The sequence below is a fragment of the Cygnus olor genome, chromosome 21 (genome assembly GCF_009769625.2).
Source record: "Cygnus olor isolate bCygOlo1 chromosome 21, bCygOlo1.pri.v2, whole genome shotgun sequence".
Taxonomy (NCBI): Eukaryota; Metazoa; Chordata; class Aves; order Anseriformes; family Anatidae; genus Cygnus; species Cygnus olor.
Window position 1 is genome coordinate 6,067,934 of NC_049189.1, and position 19,365 is coordinate 6,087,298.

The window sequence follows — 19,365 nt, forward strand, 5'->3', positions numbered from 1 at the left end:
TATTGCGCTTTTTCTAAGCATGCATTATCTCGGCAAATAAAATTTCTGTGCATGTGATTTACCTGAAAGGCTAGAAAAACAACTTGAAAGGATTTAATTATATTATAAATTAGAAAAGCCAGACAGAATCACTTCTAAGGTAATTTTACATGGCCCAGAACTTCTCTTTGCATTCGTGAAGTTACAGTTTAAAAATATCAGTAAATCAATTTGGGAGTTCCTGGATTTTGTTGCTGTACTATTTTTTAGATCAGGAGTTTTAACTGATAAGGTCTTTAATGATTTCAAACTGTCATTTTTTTAAGAAAAATAAGCATTTTCTCTATATTTTATAAATATAGACTCCTTCCTAAATCTCACATCCACACGCAAAAAAATAATAATCCCAAACAATATAGATGATAACAGAATAAGAATTATAGGTAATAGATTAATTCTACAGATAAATTGTTCTTTATCATTCTTATAATTTTATTCTTGTATCATTAAGCAGAAAGACCAAATTCTTAGTATTGTGTTGTTTTGAATTATTATGATTAAAGCTTCGTTATCCATGTTGTATAAGATGAGTCAATTTACAATATGTGCTTTGTTTATCTTATAATACGTACGTATTTTGAAACTTTATAGTTCTATTTTTAGGAGATTCCAGTGGATTATTTTTTACCCCCCTTCTTCTCAGTTATTTTAGTATTTGCAGTAATGTCAAATATTTGCAACTCACACAGATTTGCTTTTAAAAACGTAATATATTCTGCTGAATTGATAGCTGTAGCTGCAGATAAAATTCCAAAATGGTTTCCATTGATAATGCTTCTTTTGGAGATTCAGGGGCTGAGGTTTTATGGGAAAATAAGGGAAGTGGTGATGAGCTATGAATTCAGCAAGATTAGAAAGGTGGTGGTGTTATTTTGTTTGGTTTTGATTTTTTGAAATAATACTAATTATACTATAAAAATGGGGGGAGGGAAATGTGACTTTACTTCTTGCATGTGAAAAAATTGGAAGGAAGTGCAATGTAATCATGCAAACAAATTCCCAATTTTAACAGACTCTTTAGAGAGTGAGATTTGAATTTATTAGCTACCAAAGCAGATCAATCGATTCCTTTTTTTTTATGAAATTAGTTTTGATCTGTTACAGATTGTACTCATACACTTTCAGAGGAGAAAATAGAACTAAATAAGAACTGCCAGGTTTAAACAACTGTGAATTAGTGTCCTGTAGAAACACATTTTCCAGAAAAGGAAGCTGACAGTTTAGTACCTTACAAATGACTAGACAAGACCTTATTTGACAAGTACATCATAATTTAGTTTTTCAAAACACACAGCTATTTAATAACTAGTCATTGTTCAGTAAAAGAAGTATCCTTTGGAGTTTTTAATGCATTTTTTAGGCCTTGTCCTTGAACACTTAAGATGGCTAATATTTGACAAACGGTCTTGTTGCTGCAATTTGTTTAATGAACTCTGATATATCAGAAAAAGTGATAATTTCACAGCTATTAAAATTTTGCCCAATGAACTGATGCTTACACCATTGTAAAACTTTTCACACTGCAGTAGGATTTCTCTTGATTTCTGAATAAATCCTTCCCTGATCCCAGTTCAGACCGTCTTACCATAAGAGGTAAGCCTTACTGAATTTGTCAAGTCGGGATGGCATTTCAGAATCAGCAGCTGACCCAGTCTGGGACAGGCACAAGGTACAGATGGAAATATCACATTCTGCTTGACCTTGATCTGACCTCTGTTTGCAAGTGATTACTGACACTGGTCCATAATCTCCTTCAGAGCATGTTCAGGGTGGCACCTGGCATTCTCCTCTCTAGACCGGTCTCCTCTAACACGTTTGCAGAACCTTGGTTATGCCTCGATTGTGTTTCTCAAAACTCCCCTGCTCTTTAGTTGCACGACTTCTTTGCCAGTTTTGTTTGTGTCATCTGCCTTCAAAAAGCATTTTGAAGTATTCCATCTTCCTGGTGTTAGCGTGAATAGTTACCGTTTGAGGGTTTGAAGGTTTTCATAACTGCAGTAAATCTTTCGTTTTTCTTTTAACGTGCAAAGCACTTTTGTTAATTAAGGAAAAGTGACAGTTCTTACTAACATATTTTTCTGCATTGAATAATTGCTTGTAAAATGTTGTTGCTAAGGTGATGAGTGTATTTGAGATTTGGAAAGAAATTCAGTAGGATAAAAGGGTCTTTTGGGGGGGGGGGGGGGGGGGGGGGACACCAAAAACTTGGTTAGCATCTAAGACTTATTGGAGCTAACCCCTGTTATCTTTGACATGATTACTAAGTGGTTAAAAGCCAGCAGCTGCCAGTGCCTAAGAAGGTTGTCTTGGTCAACAACTAGCAGAAAAATGATTAGCATACTTTTTTGCTTTTGTATTTTCTGAAATTTCATGTATTTGTTAAGCTTTCTAGCCATTACTTCTCCCAGGTTGTAGTCAATATATTTTTGTTCTGCCTATCGAGCTTGGAGGAAAATTTGTTCAAATCAAATGCATTAGCACAAGTTTTTTTCATTAATTCCCTTTCTAAGGCGGGGGCGGGGGGGGTGGGGAATAGCCTGACTTTCACTTTATAGTTAAATTCATAAATCTGTTTACCTGTCAGTGGAATAGGATGAACTTTTTTCCCTTATCAGCACATTTATTCCTTTATATATGTCAGTGTAGTAACAGTAATAATATGGAAGATGAACACGGACTTCAACAGGCTCCCAAAACGTGATTTTTCCCTTCTCAGACTGTTACAGCTGACTTTTCTCTTGTTCTGGTGTTTCTCTTGCTTTGGTGTTTCTCTTGCAAGGATATGTTTATTTGGTGTTTTGGGAGTCTTTGACTTCGTACTGAATTTTTCTTCTAAAAGCAACTTTTCACTAACCAAATATTTCAAAGGAAGGACGGTCATACATAAAAATGCCCAGTGGTTTTATCAGGCTCTAATCTAAGGTGCTGAGTAGGCTCCAAAGCGTGATCAAGCAATGCTAAGGTAATTTGGACAGTTTCAGGCATGGATTATGTGGCAGATCAAATGTGTGGTCTCAGAGGAAGAAAGATACTGGCATTACATGGGATAAAATGGTGCTCTGCTACGTGCTTGTATATAATACTTCTTAAACTTTATTTTCCAGAGGGGAGAAGAGGCCAGTGTTCTACTTCTGCGCTTATTTATACCCCAGTGGTAGTGTTTCCGTGCTGTGCTGCTCAGCTGTGTTTGTGTCTTAGCAGTGTTCCTCGTAGCACTTTATCTAGGCAACAAACCCCACTGGCATAATTTGTTTCATTGTCTGGAGTGAATGCCCTGAGTGCCTCTTTCATATCTTCTCCCTGCAAAGTCAGGCTGTCAAGAGAAGAGGAAAAAGTCTGTAATTTCACTTGACCAAAAGCATGCTGCGTGAGGCAGTTTGAATGGGAGCCTGTCATGAAACCAAGTGGCCTCTTGGAAAACCCAGTTGTGTGTCCTCTTAAAATACAGTCCTCTATTGTAGTAGGACAAAACACCTGAATCAAGATCTTGGGTAGCCCCAGCGAATATCTATTGTAGGACAGTTTTAAACTGTTGCTAATAAATTTATTAAAACTTCGCTACCATAAATGTCTGTACTGCTGTTGTAATGCTGTGTTTTTTATCAGGCTTGAATGCAAAGTGCAGCTTCAGGCTTTTGCTTCAGAGATTTTAAATCAGTGCTGCCATACTAGAAGTTACAGTGGATTTACTTTTATCTGAAAGTGTGGCTATGGCTGAAATGGTGTCAAATTGCAGCCGCACAAAAGCAAAACGTGAAGATGCAATAAGCAGGTTAAATTTTGTGCATGGTCAAAATTCTTGCAGTTTTTCTGTTAATGCTTTCATAGGCATTTTCTCTTAGTTCCAAATAATCACTTGCACTTGAATTGCCTAACTACACATCCTGGTCACAAAAGTTGGGCCTTGGATTGCTATCTGGATGGCATCACAAATGGAAATCGTGGCCCAGTGGTGCCATGGTGATCTTTTTTTAATTTGTTACATGAATTTCTTAGCTAGACCTCTTCATGGAATAAAAGAGCTTGTGAGAAAATGGTTGAGTGTTAGCTGGAATATGGCTTACAGAAGGTGGTAAATCTATATGAAAAACTTGGGAACTTAAGGCTTCAAAACTTCCTAGCTAATGACTGGGAAGAGACAAGGGAGGAAGGAGAAGGTCAGAAAGAAGATCTGGAACAAAACTTTAGAATGAAGTTTACTTTGATTTTTCCAAGTTTAGACTGATTAACAAGAAGAATTCTGTAACTCCAGTTTAAAAGTTGCCTTTGGCACGTTAAGGGAGCTGTATCTCTCATTGCTGCTTCTATCTGGTGAACATCTAATATATTTGAGGTCTTCTAACCAGTGAAGATCTTCTCTTATCTCCCATAAAATGGGGCTTTTTGAAGAGGAGACTTGTATTACTTTAAGTTTCCTTCTTCACTTCTACAGCAACGCCCCCAGTTTCTGTGATAGCTGTTGCTCTGAGCCTTGCCGAGCAGCAGAGTGAGATTGGTATGATTCATTCCAGCTTTGCTTCTGCCTACGGGTTTAAGAATAGGAGAAGATAAGACTTCATTTCAGACGTAAAAATAAGTTATCGGTGTATATATAAAAATAATTAGGAATTCAGCATTAAATTGCATTTATTGAAATATGGAGTTTTTAAGGGGGTCAAAGTTTAAGCTTTTGGAAGAATGAAGACTTAGCATATTCAGATAATAATTCCGAAGTTGTTTTCTAAAAAAAAAATCAGTTTTTATTTTAATCAGATTATAGCATATTTATATGAACATTGTGCAACTTGTTTACTTGTGTGCTGTAATTGTAAGGTTAGAGAAGGCTGCAAGGTTTGTTTCTTCTTCAGAAGCCTCACACTATTGTGTATGCACTCCCTTTAAAAGCTTCCGAATGTGCAGCTGCTAATGGAAGTCCACAGGTGTTGTCAGTGTGGGGCTGTCGCTGTTATCAGCATCACGGTATGTGCTTGTGCTAAAAGCTGGATTAGACACCCCAATTTTCATGCTGCTGGGGACACCCAGTTCTGTCCGCTCACACATGAGAGTGGTGGTGCCACTAGGAAAGCAAAATTCCTTGTAATAAGAGGAACTTAGCAAAGGGCCAGAAGGTGATTGGGAATGCAGGGTAAGGACTCGGTGCTGATAATACCAGATCTTCATTACAGCAAGTCATGCAAGCATCCCGTGCACCCTGTGTTACTTCATCCCGGTGTGGTTTTGTCACACAAAAAGTTTATTTAACAACGTCCTTTATAGTTGTTAACAATTCAGTATGTTTTTAGCTACCATATTATTTCTGATTAGGGCATATCTGTAACATAACAAACTTTGATTTGCGTATGCCAATCAGATTCTAAACTGATCTGTATTTTCCTTCTTTTCCTCAGTTCAACCACTCTTCCATATGCTATTTTTTCCCCCAAATTAAATAATGAAACACATCTAGATCCCAGTTGCAGCATTTCTGAGCAAATTTGCTAGTGTTCTCTTTAGTTAACCTACAGTAGGAAGAAAAGTAAGGCATCAGACAACTTTACAATATTAATCAATGTGTTTTTTTTCTATTGATCAGGATTAGCTTTGGAACTGGGGGTGGCCTGGGAGAAAAGAAGCTTAGTATTCCATTGCTTTTTTTTTTTGGAAACCACTTTTTTAATTATCCTGAAAATCAGTTAAGTTATGAAGTTTCTATTAAAATATTACTTCCCTTGCACAAATACTGTTAGGATTTTCCAACGCTTTCTTAAAATACTCTTTTTTCTGAGCCACAGAACTGTTGAACTGTTTCTGTGGAGAAGATGCGGAGAAAAATTGGTGAGTGCTGTTTTAGGAAAGAACTTCGCGTTGAACAGATTTAGAGGCTGTGTTCAAGTACAGGAAGTGGATGAATTCCTGCAGAATAGGAGAATAGATGCAGTTTTCCAGAAACAAGTGGTTTTCTTTTTTGTTCTCTTAAGTGCCTTACATTGTGTGTGTTTGGGAACTGTCCCGTTGCTTGTGAGAGCAGGCTTTGGTTTTTCTCTTACACTCAATGAGTTCCTGCCTTGCCCATGGCAGTGTTTGGGTTTGCTGTCTCACTTAAACCAATGCAACTTTATTCGTGTGAACAAACCTTTCTTGACTTCTTTTGCGTTGTCTCATGTGAAGTCAAGGCTTTACCAGGCACTTACTCTTTCACTTCGTTTGTTGCCTTACAATTGGACACTTTGGCTTTTATGGGAGATACAAGCTCATCAATGACTGACTTTCAGTGTATTCTTTCTTACCTTCAGCTTGTCCTTCTTGAATCTTGTCCTCATGTAGTGAAGGCTCTAAGTTCTCCTTATAATGGGAACCTTCCCTACCTCTTAATCATTTTTACTGCTTTTCTCTAGATGCTTTATTTTTACGCTTAATCTTTTTTAAACTGTTCGAGCAATACTACTAATATTGATTCTGTATCATTAATAGTACTAAACTTTAGTGCTTGTTTTTTTATTGCAATTCACCATTACTTTGCATTGACCATGTATTTTACTTGAATTGTTTATGGGAACCTCTTACTCTGAGGACATATCTACAGATGCCCTGCATAATTTGTTATGAAGTGGCAAGGAGGCACGTTTAGCATAACTCCAAGTATGTCCATACAAAGTTTTGATAAGTGGTTTATTTGTGGGAAGAGATGTGACTCCAATTGTACGTGTATGTGGCTGAGACCTGTTTTCTTTAGGCATGATACCTCCTTACTTTGTAAGGCAATTTCTGTTTGTAAAGTCTCTGAAAATTCTAATGTCACTATTACAAAACTGCAAAATATCAAAATAATTTTATGTTCCACTTATTCAATGCATTTTTCAAAGGTACAAAAACAGTTATTGTCAGACCAGAGCGTACTTAATTTTTTTAGCCTGTCAAACCTTCAAATTTATTTTGTCATTCTTGCCAAGAGCCTTACATAGATTGACAGGAATGACTTTGTGGTAGAGAATTTTCACTGGCCTCCACTCACTGTGTGAAGTCCCTCAATGAAATATAGCAGTCTTTAAGTTTTTGCTTGGTTTTAACAGTTACTGAAATAAAACTTACTGGTGATTCAACACTTCTAGCTAAGAAATCAGGTATTGTCTGAACACCAGATGTTCACTAGTATATATTTTACTGTGTATGAACTTCTTCCCCTGGACTAAGCAAGTGTGTTATTTATTTGTATCACCAGTGTATGTTTGCCTAGCATGAAACCTTCAGAAAAATTTAAGAGCTTACTAGGTTTGCTGTTGAGAGTTAATTTTGTTGTCACACTTTCTATCGGAGTTCTGCAAGAGCATTTGATAGACTATGATTAATGCCCCAGAACTTCAAAGAGGCAGTATTATTAACGTGGTGGTTGGCATAAAGTTACTCTAGTGAGACTATTATAGTAGTTGAAAATCTATCTTCTTGATTATTATTACTGCAAAATGCTATGGAAATGAGTTGTCAGCTACACATCTATTCCAACTTGCATTGATAGCCAGGCTCCTTACTTGCTAGAATCTAGCCAAATCCCAATCTGGTTTTATTTGGCAGTCTGTAAGAAAATTCCGTTGTTAAATGGCAAAGGCCTAGTGTTTCTGAAAGTGGCTTAATTCGTGTAAACTATGGTAGATTTTCTCTCCTATTGTCACTGGTCAAAGCCAGGTACAGTGCAAACTTCCTCTTACTGTTGCCAGTAAAATCAAACACTTCACTGGGTAGTAAGCTCTGGTGTAAAGCAGCTCAGCAGCAGTGACAGCTGAGCTCTCTGTAGCACGAAGTTTGTATCAGAATCTTAAAATACCCACCTTTGCCTTCAAGTCATACTCCTAAAAGGAAATGTGCACGGTACGGGTGCCAAATGTTAGAATCGTCTTGGGTTTTTACCAAGGAGTAGGTCACACCAAGTTTCAGCCGGTTGAGTAAAAAATTGACTTCCTGCGGTGTTCTATTTCAAGTGACAAGTAAAGAGCAAAGAGCCCAGCATTTCAAATCTTATGGACCCTTGTCAGGGATTGCAAAAGCAAAGTGGACTTTGTGCTGGAACTTCATTTGTAGCTACCAAATCCTTAACTGTTAAGTGTCAGCCTTGAGGCTCTCCGCTCTTTTTTCTGGTTTCTTGAGTGAAAATGCCCAAGTTACTTTTCAGTGAGGTTTTATTTTTGCATTCTACTTCAGTTTTCATTTTATTCTATGAAAAAATGTGTGGAAATCTACACTTTTCATGTCCAGTTTCATCAGAAGAGGTTAATCTTGAATGTAGCAGTTAACTGAGCAGAAGACAAATACACTTGTCCTCTGACTGGGGCTTGTTTTCACATCATTTGAGAAGTGGAAGAAGTTGCCATTCTCTGTAGTGACTTTATGAGCCTATCGACCTTCCTTCAATTCATAAATTAGGCAGAATCCAGTCGTCTGATTTGGGGCAAACTGTACATCTAGTAACTTCTTTTGTCAGCTCTGTTACCCTGAGCGCCAACTGTTGTCCTGTTGCATCGTGCTCTACAACTCCAAAAGCACAGGTTGGGCAACTGGAGCACTGCAGCTAGAATTCCTCTGGAGATACAGGTCAGTACACCCTCTGTTCTCAGAGAAGCCTGAAAAGCATTTCTCGGGGGGGGGGGGGGGGGGGGGGGGGGGGAAGGCTGCAGCTAAACTGAGTGAAGCACCTGGGTTTACAGAAAAAGCTAAGCAAATCCTTCACAACTTCTCAACAGATATAAATGATTCAGAGACTTGGTTGAACATTATTTTAATGAATTTCCATAACGTTTATCCTCGTCCTTAGTCTGCTTTTACATATTAGAAAGGACCTGTAGTGATAGTCTGCCATATGACCTTGGCTTGTCCCTCTGAAGTTGGAAGGAGATGAGACTTTCCAAATTTAACAGATGCAGAGAAGCAGTTTTCATGCCTGCAAATGCGTCCTGACAGTAGCTGCCCATGAGCAGTTAAAGATGTTCCTTGTGAGGCTGGAGGCCCAGTTCATAAAATGCTATCGTATTTTTAATGAGGGCTAATGGACACAAACTGTGTATTTACTGTAACAGCTGGTAATTCCATTTTTTGTCATCTCTACTTAATTTGTCAGTAACGTTTTTTCCTACCTCATATAAATGAAGGCATGTCGTTGGGCATCAGTTGTTTTCATTTCAGTTACGTGGTAATGTTCTTATACAGTGCCTGAGCAAAAAGCTCAGGGCAATTAAGTGCTATGCTTCCAGTAAAGAATAGCCTTTAAAACTGTTACAGACCAAAGATATTTATTGTTTAGGGCAAGCTTTTATTGCATGCTGGTACTGATGGCTTTCTTCAGAGGTAAGAGAGGGCGATAAGGGAGTGTGTGTGCTGTGGAAAATACTATGGAATAAGTTTTCCAGGTTAAGTTTCTCTTGAGAAATTCAAGATACGACTTTATTGCAAATCTATTAGATTGCTGCAGATAAAAACAACGAAAAAAGCAAAAATGTCTACTGTATGTGGTTTTTTTTCCTCCATTGAATCCCCCACAATAAAGATTGCCTCTTCAAGTTGTATTGAAGAAGAAAATGAGAAAGTACGAAGAAAGAAAACGGGAAATGTGTGGCTAAGAGGGGGATGAAGTACTTTGTAAAAGAGAGGGGCCTGATTTTACTGAACTCTTTACTACTTTGGAGACAAACATCTGACTAAAGACATGGCATAGGTATGGCGAACAGAGGGCTTTAGTTTAGTAAAAAAGGAAGAGTAACACGATGGATTTCAGTGAAAGTAAATAAAACCTGTTAGCAATTCTCAGGGGGTTAATTTTATACATGGGAGACTTAATCTGGTGGTAGCAGCACTGTCGGTGCCCTACATCTGTGAGAGGCTTTGCTCTTCTTTCCTCGGCGTTGGAGACTCCTGTTACAGTAATCCCCGTGCTGTGCCAGGCACAAAGGCTGTCCTGTTTCCTGGGAATCGTAGCCCTCATACAGCTGCGTTCAAGTGAAGCCATAGCCCATGTTTGGACACAAACGTTTGGTCCTGTGCATTTTTGGCCTTAGAGGCGATTGCAGCTTTTCTCTGACTTTTCAAGAGTTATGTTTGGGGTGGTGGAGCAAAAACGCTCTTTGCAGCAGATCACCGCCTTCATTTGCGGTGTGTGAGGGGCATTAGCTTTTTGGATCTGCTTGTGGGCTCAGCAGTCCTGCTGTTTTTGAAAAGTGACTTGTTAGTGTGATTATTACTTCATTTGAACATACTTGGTTTGTCAAACAGCAGAATAAAATGGCAGAGAAAGTCTTAAGTAGTTACCTCTAAAGATAACCTAGCCTAAAAAAAAAAAAACAACAAATACTGTTAACCTGACCTCAGAAGTTAGCGAAGAAAATAGTACAATGATGGATCTGTGGGTTGATTATTACAGATACAGACTGATCTAATAGTGTTTGTTTAACCGTTCTGGTACAACTACGTGTGTGAGCTTTTGCATTTCTATTATCTTGCAAAGGCTGCTGTCAAAATGCATGCTGCTACTTAATCATCTGCATGTGGCTTTGTTGCAGGGTCAAAAATGTTTCCTGGAGAGCTGTAGCGAGTGTAGCAGTACCATCCTCTGGATTAAAGGAAAAGCTCATGTTCATGACAGTGGAGGTTTACATTTTGAATGGTTTTGTGTTTAAATAAAAATAAAGATACTGTTTTGTAACTGAATTGTCCACAAAAAAATGTCTAAATATAGAGAACACCAGTTACTTTTGGAAACTCAAGGGTTCTGTGTGCCAGCTGTCATTTTTATTGATTCTTTACGCTTTAATACTTAACGTTAGCTAAATGAAAGCTAATGCAATACAACCACAGAGAAGAGTGTTTGTCGTGCTTTCTGTAACAGGTTGGCCGTGTCAGTGGTGGCTGCGTAGAGTAACTTGCTAGGACTGGTGGGAAGCTGTGTTATTAGGGAGGGGAGGAGGTAGGAGTGCACAACTACGAGGAGCAATTGAGAAATTCTAGAGCAGGTCTGACACCGCATATTTGTGTTCTCTGTCTGCTGGTTTAGTTTTATAAGTGTCGGCATCGAGGTAGAAATAACATCTTTGTCTACTAAGATAAAAGCTGTAGGTTTAATTATTTACGCTTAATTGTTTCAGCACAGCTCTTGTGTGGGTTAAATTTGCATAGAATTAAACCCTGTGGATGTTTGTTTGCCCTGCTTCATAGTTGTTAGATGACATTCTGTAGTATTTAAGTCATTATGGATGAGTAAGCCTGTAAACTTAATACTTCCTATGATTTATACTCAGGTTAGTCAGAGAAGGCATAACACATTAAGGATTTCAGCGAGGTGCTGTGAATGTTTGCATAGCATGCCATTGCCATGTATGTATTACTTCTTGCTCCTCTTTCTATTACAGGGGTAATGGTACACAATTCAGTTCACAAAATGTGAAATATGTGAGGAAGAATGTAGGCAATTCCTACTTCAGTTTTTGTGGAGTGGTATAATAATACTGTACATTTAAGATTGGCTTTCTTCTCGTAGGACTCTTCAGACTAAATGCATTTATTTGTTTATCTGAGTGTTGTGAATAGCTTCAGCTAAGCTTTTCTGAGTTTATGAAGAACTTCATGTAATGACAACATTTCCTTTTGCTTCTTCTAAGTCGTTTTGTCTTTTTTTTATGTTGGCATAGTATATCCTACTGTGCTAACATTTGTCTGGTACTGATGATTATAATTTAAGAAGTTTGTGGTGAGATACAGTAACTTGATCTTAAGTGTTAATTAATCTTAACTTAATGATCTTAAGTGTTCATTAATGTGAAGATTTGGCCAAACATTTGCAGAAATCGCTGTTTTAAATACTCCCAGCTCAGAATTTTCTTAAGCTTTCCATGGCAACAAGCTTACCTGTAAAGCGAATGTGCTAGCAGACTTTGTGAATGCATTGCTCCATTTCTTTTCTGCAAAGTGGATATTTAGTGCGTGGTACAAACATTTTAATACAGAAATACAGTTCCATGCATAAGCATCTGTATTCAGGTGTATTGAACTATCTTCCCAAGGTGAGAGTGTTATGGTAATACTGTCTAGTTGGATGATGCAGTGTTTAAAATGCTACTCTTTGTGTGTATGTGAAGTGATGGTTTATGTGTAGTAATAGGTTTATTTCATAGGACAAAGTCATTTTTTAAATGATGGTGGTGGTTTCAGTGAGGCAGCTTGATTCTAGCAGTTACTGTAAGTTTTGTCTTCCATGCTTATGCTGTCACTCTCCCACTGCTACCTCGTGAACTTGATTGTGTGTTTTTAAGGAAGATGAGATGCAAGTTGTGGTGGAAAAAAAGCATGGAAGAACCCTTGCTTCCTGAATATGCTTTTATTCCTGATGCAAAGCATCCATTTATTGCTGCCGTTTGTGGTCTTCAGACAGGTCATTGAGTTCCAAATTAGAGCAAAAATGACTAAAACAATGGGGCGTGCAGTTTCTCTTCAGAGCCCTTGTTTCTATACCTTCTGCTTTTGAAAGGCAGCTGAGCTCCTTCCTGGAGACTCTGTTATCCTTTGGGGGAGCCTGTTGCTGCACAGACCTGCGCATGCACCCCTTGCCTCCCCTCCCAGCCTGTACCGAAGGGATGTGGAGAGCTGAACGAAGACGAGTGATTCTGTGAGTAGTCAGCCCCTGGCATTGAATTGCAGGGAGATTGCAAGCAGTTGGAGCAGAGTGCCCTGCTGAGTCTTTGTCCTGCAAGCAGTGGCAGGTTGTTCTGGGCACGAGGCTGAGCGTCTGCTTCTGTAGTACGGGCGTGGGGCTGCGGGTGTAGACCTTCTTCAAGGTTTTTCCAAGTACTTTCTGTATATATAGTTCTGTGTGTTATCCCTCTTCTGAAATAATCAGATATGTTAGGTTTGGGCAGACTGACAACACAGAAGTAAGGTCTTAGAGCTCTCCGTTCACTTGATTCTCAGGGGTCAGAAGTTAAAATTGCACCTTGCGATGATGATTTTTATGAAGTAAAATAGACATCAGCTGTTTCACAGGGTTTAATTTGTTTAATGGTACCTAAAATAATGTCCACACAAACTAGTCTGATAATTTTATAATGCTATTGCAAAAAAAAAAAAAGCCCGCTAATTATTAGTAATAATAGATCAAGGAAAATGGGGTCATTGTGACATCTAAATGTGACTCTTTTTTGCATGTTTTCATACATACTTCACAGTACTGTTAAAATAGGCCTCTTAATGGTACTGTCTATGTAGCCATTCAGAATTAATTGACATCCGCTTTACGTGCTTCTGTTTCAGAAATTAAGCTGTGCCTTTTATGTCTTGAGTCTCACCCTTAGAATTGCTTGGATATGAACAAAAATGTCATTTTTGCATCCTTTTAACATCTTTTTTTTAATATTCAATTTTAGAAAGATCTGGTATTGTTAGCGTAAAACCCAGTTGATATTGTGAGACTTAGCCTGTGTTTTTGAATTAATAATGGGTACCTTCCTGCCTAGGGTATGAATTCTGTTAGAGGATGCTGGAATTGATTTTATATGTGCATGCACCAAAGCAGCAGGATGCATTTCTATAGCCAAACTGGAAAATGCTCCTGGTATAGCATATATTATACTAAAAATGAAAATATTTTTTTCTGTCGTGACTCATACTAATTCAGTACAGAAAGAATCTACCACCAAAGCTGCTGTATGGCAGCATTTGAATATCGGAGCCGTGGGACTTGGGAGGTGTCTGTCACCCTCTGCGTTCTCTTGGCTTCTGTAGTAATTGCTCTTGCCAGTACAAGACCGTTTTTCCCTAAAGCTCGCTGGTGGTTCCCTGTTTTGTTTCATTTTAAGTTGGAAGCTTTTGAGTTCAAAAGATGTTCCCTCTGTAGGTAGTTAGGTGCATGTTCAGAAGTTCCCTTCAGAGCTTTTCAGCTATGCTTGCTCTAGTCAAGTTTCAAAAAGGAACTGTGGTTTATTGTTGTGTTAACAGTAATGGTACATGAGAGAGAATGGAAGTTAGTGTCATAACACATAACCTGATTTTAATAAAGCAGAAGTGTTGAGGTTCTTTCTTTCAAGGTTGGCATCTTTTCTTTTCCTGGCCTAATGCTGACGTGCTCTGTAACTGATCCCTGCTGTTTTCACTTTCTCTTCCTCTTTCTCTGAGAGTTCAAATGACTTAGTGGAATAACCTCACCTGTACAAAATTACTTAAAACTTCGGACACCAATTTAAAAATGGTTTGGTTACTGTATGTTATGAGTTGGTGCACATGCAGTTATTTGAGGTTTTGACCAATTTCTGCAATCATTTTGAACATGGCTTTTTTTGTGTGTAGAAGACACTAATTTTTGCTAGCCTGTCTTCCAGAACAAACAACGAGTCAGATTTTACAGATGCCTGGGAGTTTAAGTAATTCCCTTTGAAAAGCATGACATGTCTCCCAGCATTCTGGATATAGGAATAGAGGAATTCTGGTACGCAACTTCCCCCAATTAAAAATCAAGTTGCATCAGCGTTTTGGAAGTCATTAATCAGAATAATGCGGAAGTGGTTACACAGTTGTGGTTTCTGCTGAATTTTCTGTAAGGACTGTTTAGCTTGTATATATGCTCAATCTTTATTTTACTTTCTTGGTACTTTAAATAGGAGGAAAAAATCAAAAGTTGATGTACAGAATAGCAGTAACTACTGAATGAGACTGGTGCAAGCTATCGCTAATCTGAACCAGTCCCCAAAGGATTAGCTAGCGAGTTTATGCTAGTATATTGTAATTCGCATCATGAAACCATGTGGCAATTGCTGTCAGTGTGATACGTGCAAATTTGTCTCCTTTCATATTTCTTGTAAGTGATCAAAAACCATGTTGGTGATCAGATGCGAGATTCCCCTTCCTGCTTTATGGTGTTAGCTGTGAACGTGTTTGGTGCCGCACTTAAAGCTTATTAAAGATAATAGCATCTTGTACAATTTTGCAATACTTAATGATAGGATGCAGTTCCATGTGTATGGAAAGACTGTGTTTAACTTTTTCTTTCCTGGCATCTGAGTGTGCTTAATCTGTCTGAGCAGCAGTCACTCAGTTGTTGTACAGTCCCGTTAGTATTTTGGTTAACAGCAAAAATACAAGTGCAGGTGCTGTGGGTTGTTTTGAGATGTCTTGGTCTGATCAATAGAATGAAGTATGGGCAAATGAAGATTACTGCTCTTCTTGAAATTGTTATCCTCTGAACTCTTCTGAGATAAGTGGCACTGCGTGATTGGTATTGGCCCGTTATCTGGATGTAGGCAGTAACATGAGATCTCCCGTGCTTGTTGCAGTGTTTGTACTAGATGTGCGGGTGCTGTAAGGGTGTAAAGGCAGGTAATGCTCTTAGTGACCTGTCTGCAACACACATAAATGAAGGAAAGGGGAGAAGGAACCATATTTAAAAACTAAGTGGCAAGACGGAAATTCTTGCACTCTTCTTTTGATCTTTGTCACTGTAGGCAGGTAGCTGTTTTTCCATCTGTTTCTTTCATTCAGTTTCCTTTGCATCTTTCTTTTGCAATTCTTGTAATGCACATACACGTATATTAAGTTCTGCCCTTCATTTATTCTTTTGTCATTGTTTCCATTTCACTTTCCCTGTGTTTCATTCCTGTATCTTTCTTGTTTAGACCAAGTGGAGGATCCAGCTGGCAGTAGCAGCCATGTAGGACCCTTCAGGAACCTGATGGTAAGTGCACGTGTGTACTTATGCTCAGGCTTCCACCAGGTTCTGTGCCGTGAGGAAGTTTTTCCCCTCCTGCAGGCTTCTCTTAGTTCTTGACATCTGAAACTGTAAGAAAATTGTGGGACAGACCTTGGGTTACTTCCACAGTGATACCCTTTGTATCAGAGTTGCAGGTAGTGTTTTTCATTGGGACTGTGCAGGAAGGGAATGATACAAATCTTTCAGGTTCACATGAATTTAAAAAGCACTTTGAGAACTCATGAAGTCAAAAAACTAGCCTGTCAAAAGCTAGTTGATGTCTTCAAAAATTCCTGAGCTCTGGAGAGGTGAAAGCTGGGAGAGTATACCAAGGAAGCATCACTTTACTGTTCCTCTGTTCTTAAATGCCCTCCCTGAACATCTGCAATGGAATATTGTTAGGTTTAGGACCATGAGATGGATGCGTCTTGGACAGCCTTTGCCATGCTTGAGTATGGTGGACTTTTTTTTAGTCTTTATAAAAAAACCTGCAACCTAAAAATGAACAGGTGAAAGCTGATAAACGGAAAATATCAAAAATCATTTGGTATCTCTCTATGTCAACCTGAACTGGCACATCTAAAATTACACATATATGCAAGCAGTTTTGCTTGCTATTCTGAGTAAGGGCAAGGAGGTGCTAGATAAAACTTCTCAAATGCGTTTATGCTTAAAGGGCAATAACTTACAAGAGTACATCACCTAAATAACTCAATTTCAGTTATAAATTGTGCTAGCGACTTCCCAGATTATAACTGGATTTGAAGTGCATAAATTTTGTATTCTGTAAATGGACAACACTTTGGAAAACCTGTGTTTGCTTTAGTACTTGAGTAACTTTTGTTGTTGCTTTTACATATCTTACCTCACATTTGAAAGAGCTCACTTCATTTCTAATCTTGCTGTGAGAAAGAATCGGGTCTTGGTTTGAATGCTTTTAGAGTAACCTGTCATTATGCTGAAATTCAATGCTGCTGTAGAATTAAATGTAGAATTGTCCAGTGACTTCATCTACAAAGTATCATCCAGTGCTGCACCACCTTGTAAAACGTTGTCTCTAACTGTGGCCAAGTTTGGTATAGGTGAATCTTTTCCTTCTTGTTTCTACCCTCACCTGTAAAGATGAGAGATGCATCTAGAATTTTGTCAATGAAGTCAAAATTACTGATGTTAATCTGTAAAGCTGATAAGTAGTCTGCAAAAAAGTTAATAGTTCTTAAAGGGTTCTAACAACTAAATCCATGTTCTGCTGCATGGCTCCTAACGTGTATTGCGATGCAATTTTGACTCCCTAGGAATGTACTGAAACTTTATACTTAGATTTTTTACCTAGCAATAGAATATTTTTTGATTATTGTTACTGTACAGTTCAAGAGCAGTTTTGGATGGCTAGGCAGATATTTCTGGAAACTTATTTGAAATTCTTCTTACTTAGATCTTGGTACTAGTTGTTGCAAGCAGTAGAGCTGCCGGTAGTACTGAATTCTGTCAAACTGAACTTTCAGTAACGTGTCACATAAAGATGTGCTTAAACTCCCAGTGCTTCTGTGAACCACTATTGACAATTTAGAAGTGTTTGGTATTGAAGCATTGTATTGTATTGTCAGGTAAACCAGAGTTTGCTCGTTGCCCATGGTTTTAACACAGACTGTTAGGGTATTTGAGGATATTATAGGATAGTTGCTAGTTCAGTTTAGGAAGAGTGCATGCGTATTTATTTTTTCAAAGATGACAAAAGTGCCTTCTTTGTGACTATACTATCAGTTTCTCAGACTGAAAACTCTTAAATTGGATAAAGGGAGGGAAAAGGAAGGATAATTACACATATGAAACTGAAAAACCCTGTGGAATTTGGGGAGCAGCTGTGAAACTTGATCTCCTTGAGAGGAAATACAGGTAATTATTTGGATGGTGTGGAATGTTCACATAAAAGGTCAACTTTAAAATGCTTGCTATCTTTGATCTGCTCTATATGAGAGGGTGCATACTTCAAAAATTTGAGTTTGAATAGAGAGGAATGGTTTTTGTTTAAAAGGTGTTTCAAGTTCTTGGCCTACGATGTGAAAAATATTTCAAGGAAAAAAAGGAGGAACTTATTGCCAGGATCATGAGTTAGAAGAATGTGCTTTTAAATAAGACGGATTTAGGGCTATGATTCACACTTCTAACTAGAGAAGAAGGGTCAGTGTGTTAGAGTAGTAGTTTGTGCGTTAGAGGGAGCAAAGGAGAAATTTGGATTGCAGCTTTTGGAGAATTCTTGTTCCTAAGAGGTGGGTGTGTGGAAGTGTGAAGTTTCAGATGAGTGGCATTTCAACCATGTGGTTATATGTAAAATAAGTTCTGCGTGGAGAAATAAGGTCACTGCAATGAATTGAGTTAGAATATCTTAAAGTTTCTTTTGTTATTACAATCCTTGCCTTCAGTTCCAAATGTTACAGGACTGCATCTTTAAGAGCCAGGGCAAAAAAGTAGGATTATAACTTCGGGGCATAGGTTATTGAAGTTTTGAATGCCTTTACATCTTTCATCACTGATTAGGTCTTCGTGTAGTACCATTTTGCCCTAATCTTCATTGTGTTCATTATCTCGTGCAATTCGTATGTGCTGCTTAATCTTGCTAACAGAAAGTGTTAGCAAACTTGTTTGTGTTTGTGTCAGTAGACATGATGATATACTTTCATAGTTTACTTTTATCCAGTTCCGTCTAATTTGGTTTTGCTGCTTTTCCATGTTGGTCAACATCATACTGCTTTTAGTCTTCTCATAGTGTTTAAACTTCATTGCGTTCATTATAACTCTCCTCCACAGCGTTGTTCAGAATGGTCATGCTAGTATAGAAGTCTCTTTGAGCTTCTATTTGATAAGGTCTTCCAATTAACACTAGGGATTAGTATTACCTGAAGAAACTTCAAAGTTTCCATAGACTTGTATGACATACAGTAATTTAACTGATTTGAAGGTAGTGAATAACTGTATGATGTGGGCTGGTTAACTCTGTGGATGATACATTTCCATTATAGTCTGTTTGCTTTGTAAGTGAGCAAAGTATTTCAGTCTTAGGGTTTTTTTTGATACTCATGATTATCTTTACTTTTAATTTCTTCTAGGCCCTAAAGACTTACTGCTTTATAAATATATATTCACAGAGCAGACATCAAAATTAAATGTACTGATGTGTAATTTCTTGTAAGTTACCTTTTCTTGCATTCTTTGTTCTACACTTTGGCCTTCAACGCCTCTTGCAGGTAGTGAATGTATTCTCTGACTTCTGTCCCTTCTTACTGATTGTATTTCTCAGAAGTGTTTCTACAGAAGTATGTTATATTCCAAAGCTGGCTGTCTTATTTTTCCACTCAGATATGAAAAATAAAAATTGCTGAACAGAAATAATAAATGTTGTTTTTCCTTCCAGGAAAGAAAAAGACTCAGGAAGGTAAAAACAAGGGAAAGAAGGTAACAGATACAAAGCAGAAAAAGGCTGACTTGGATTCTTCTGCAGATATGAGGGATTCTAAAGAGGGTGAGAGTTCCCAAGTATCTTAGTTTTTCTTTCTAGCTATCTTTTTAAATCAAAGGACAATTTTTGTTGCATTTAATAAGCTAAGGTGTTATATTAGAGTAGCAAAGTGAATGTGTTT

The 19,365-nt window shown here is 38.0% G+C and overlaps 1 protein-coding gene and 1 long non-coding RNA gene across 2 annotated transcripts in view; both read left to right on the forward strand.

Moving 5' to 3' along the window:
• The window catches only part of PRDM2 (PR/SET domain 2), a 55,723-nt gene that overhangs the window by 29,101 nt on the left and 7,257 nt on the right, over positions 1-19,365 (forward strand). Inside the window, 1 exon segment of the mRNA XM_040533917.1 lies at positions 19,140-19,247. Coding sequence (XP_040389851.1) covers positions 19,140-19,247 — 108 coding nt within the window.
• LOC121058413 lies at positions 11,961-17,530 on the forward strand. The gene is made up of 3 exons (XR_005814195.1): positions 11,961-12,658; positions 15,654-15,712; positions 17,492-17,530. It is a non-coding gene; the product is annotated as an uncharacterized LOC121058413 (long non-coding RNA).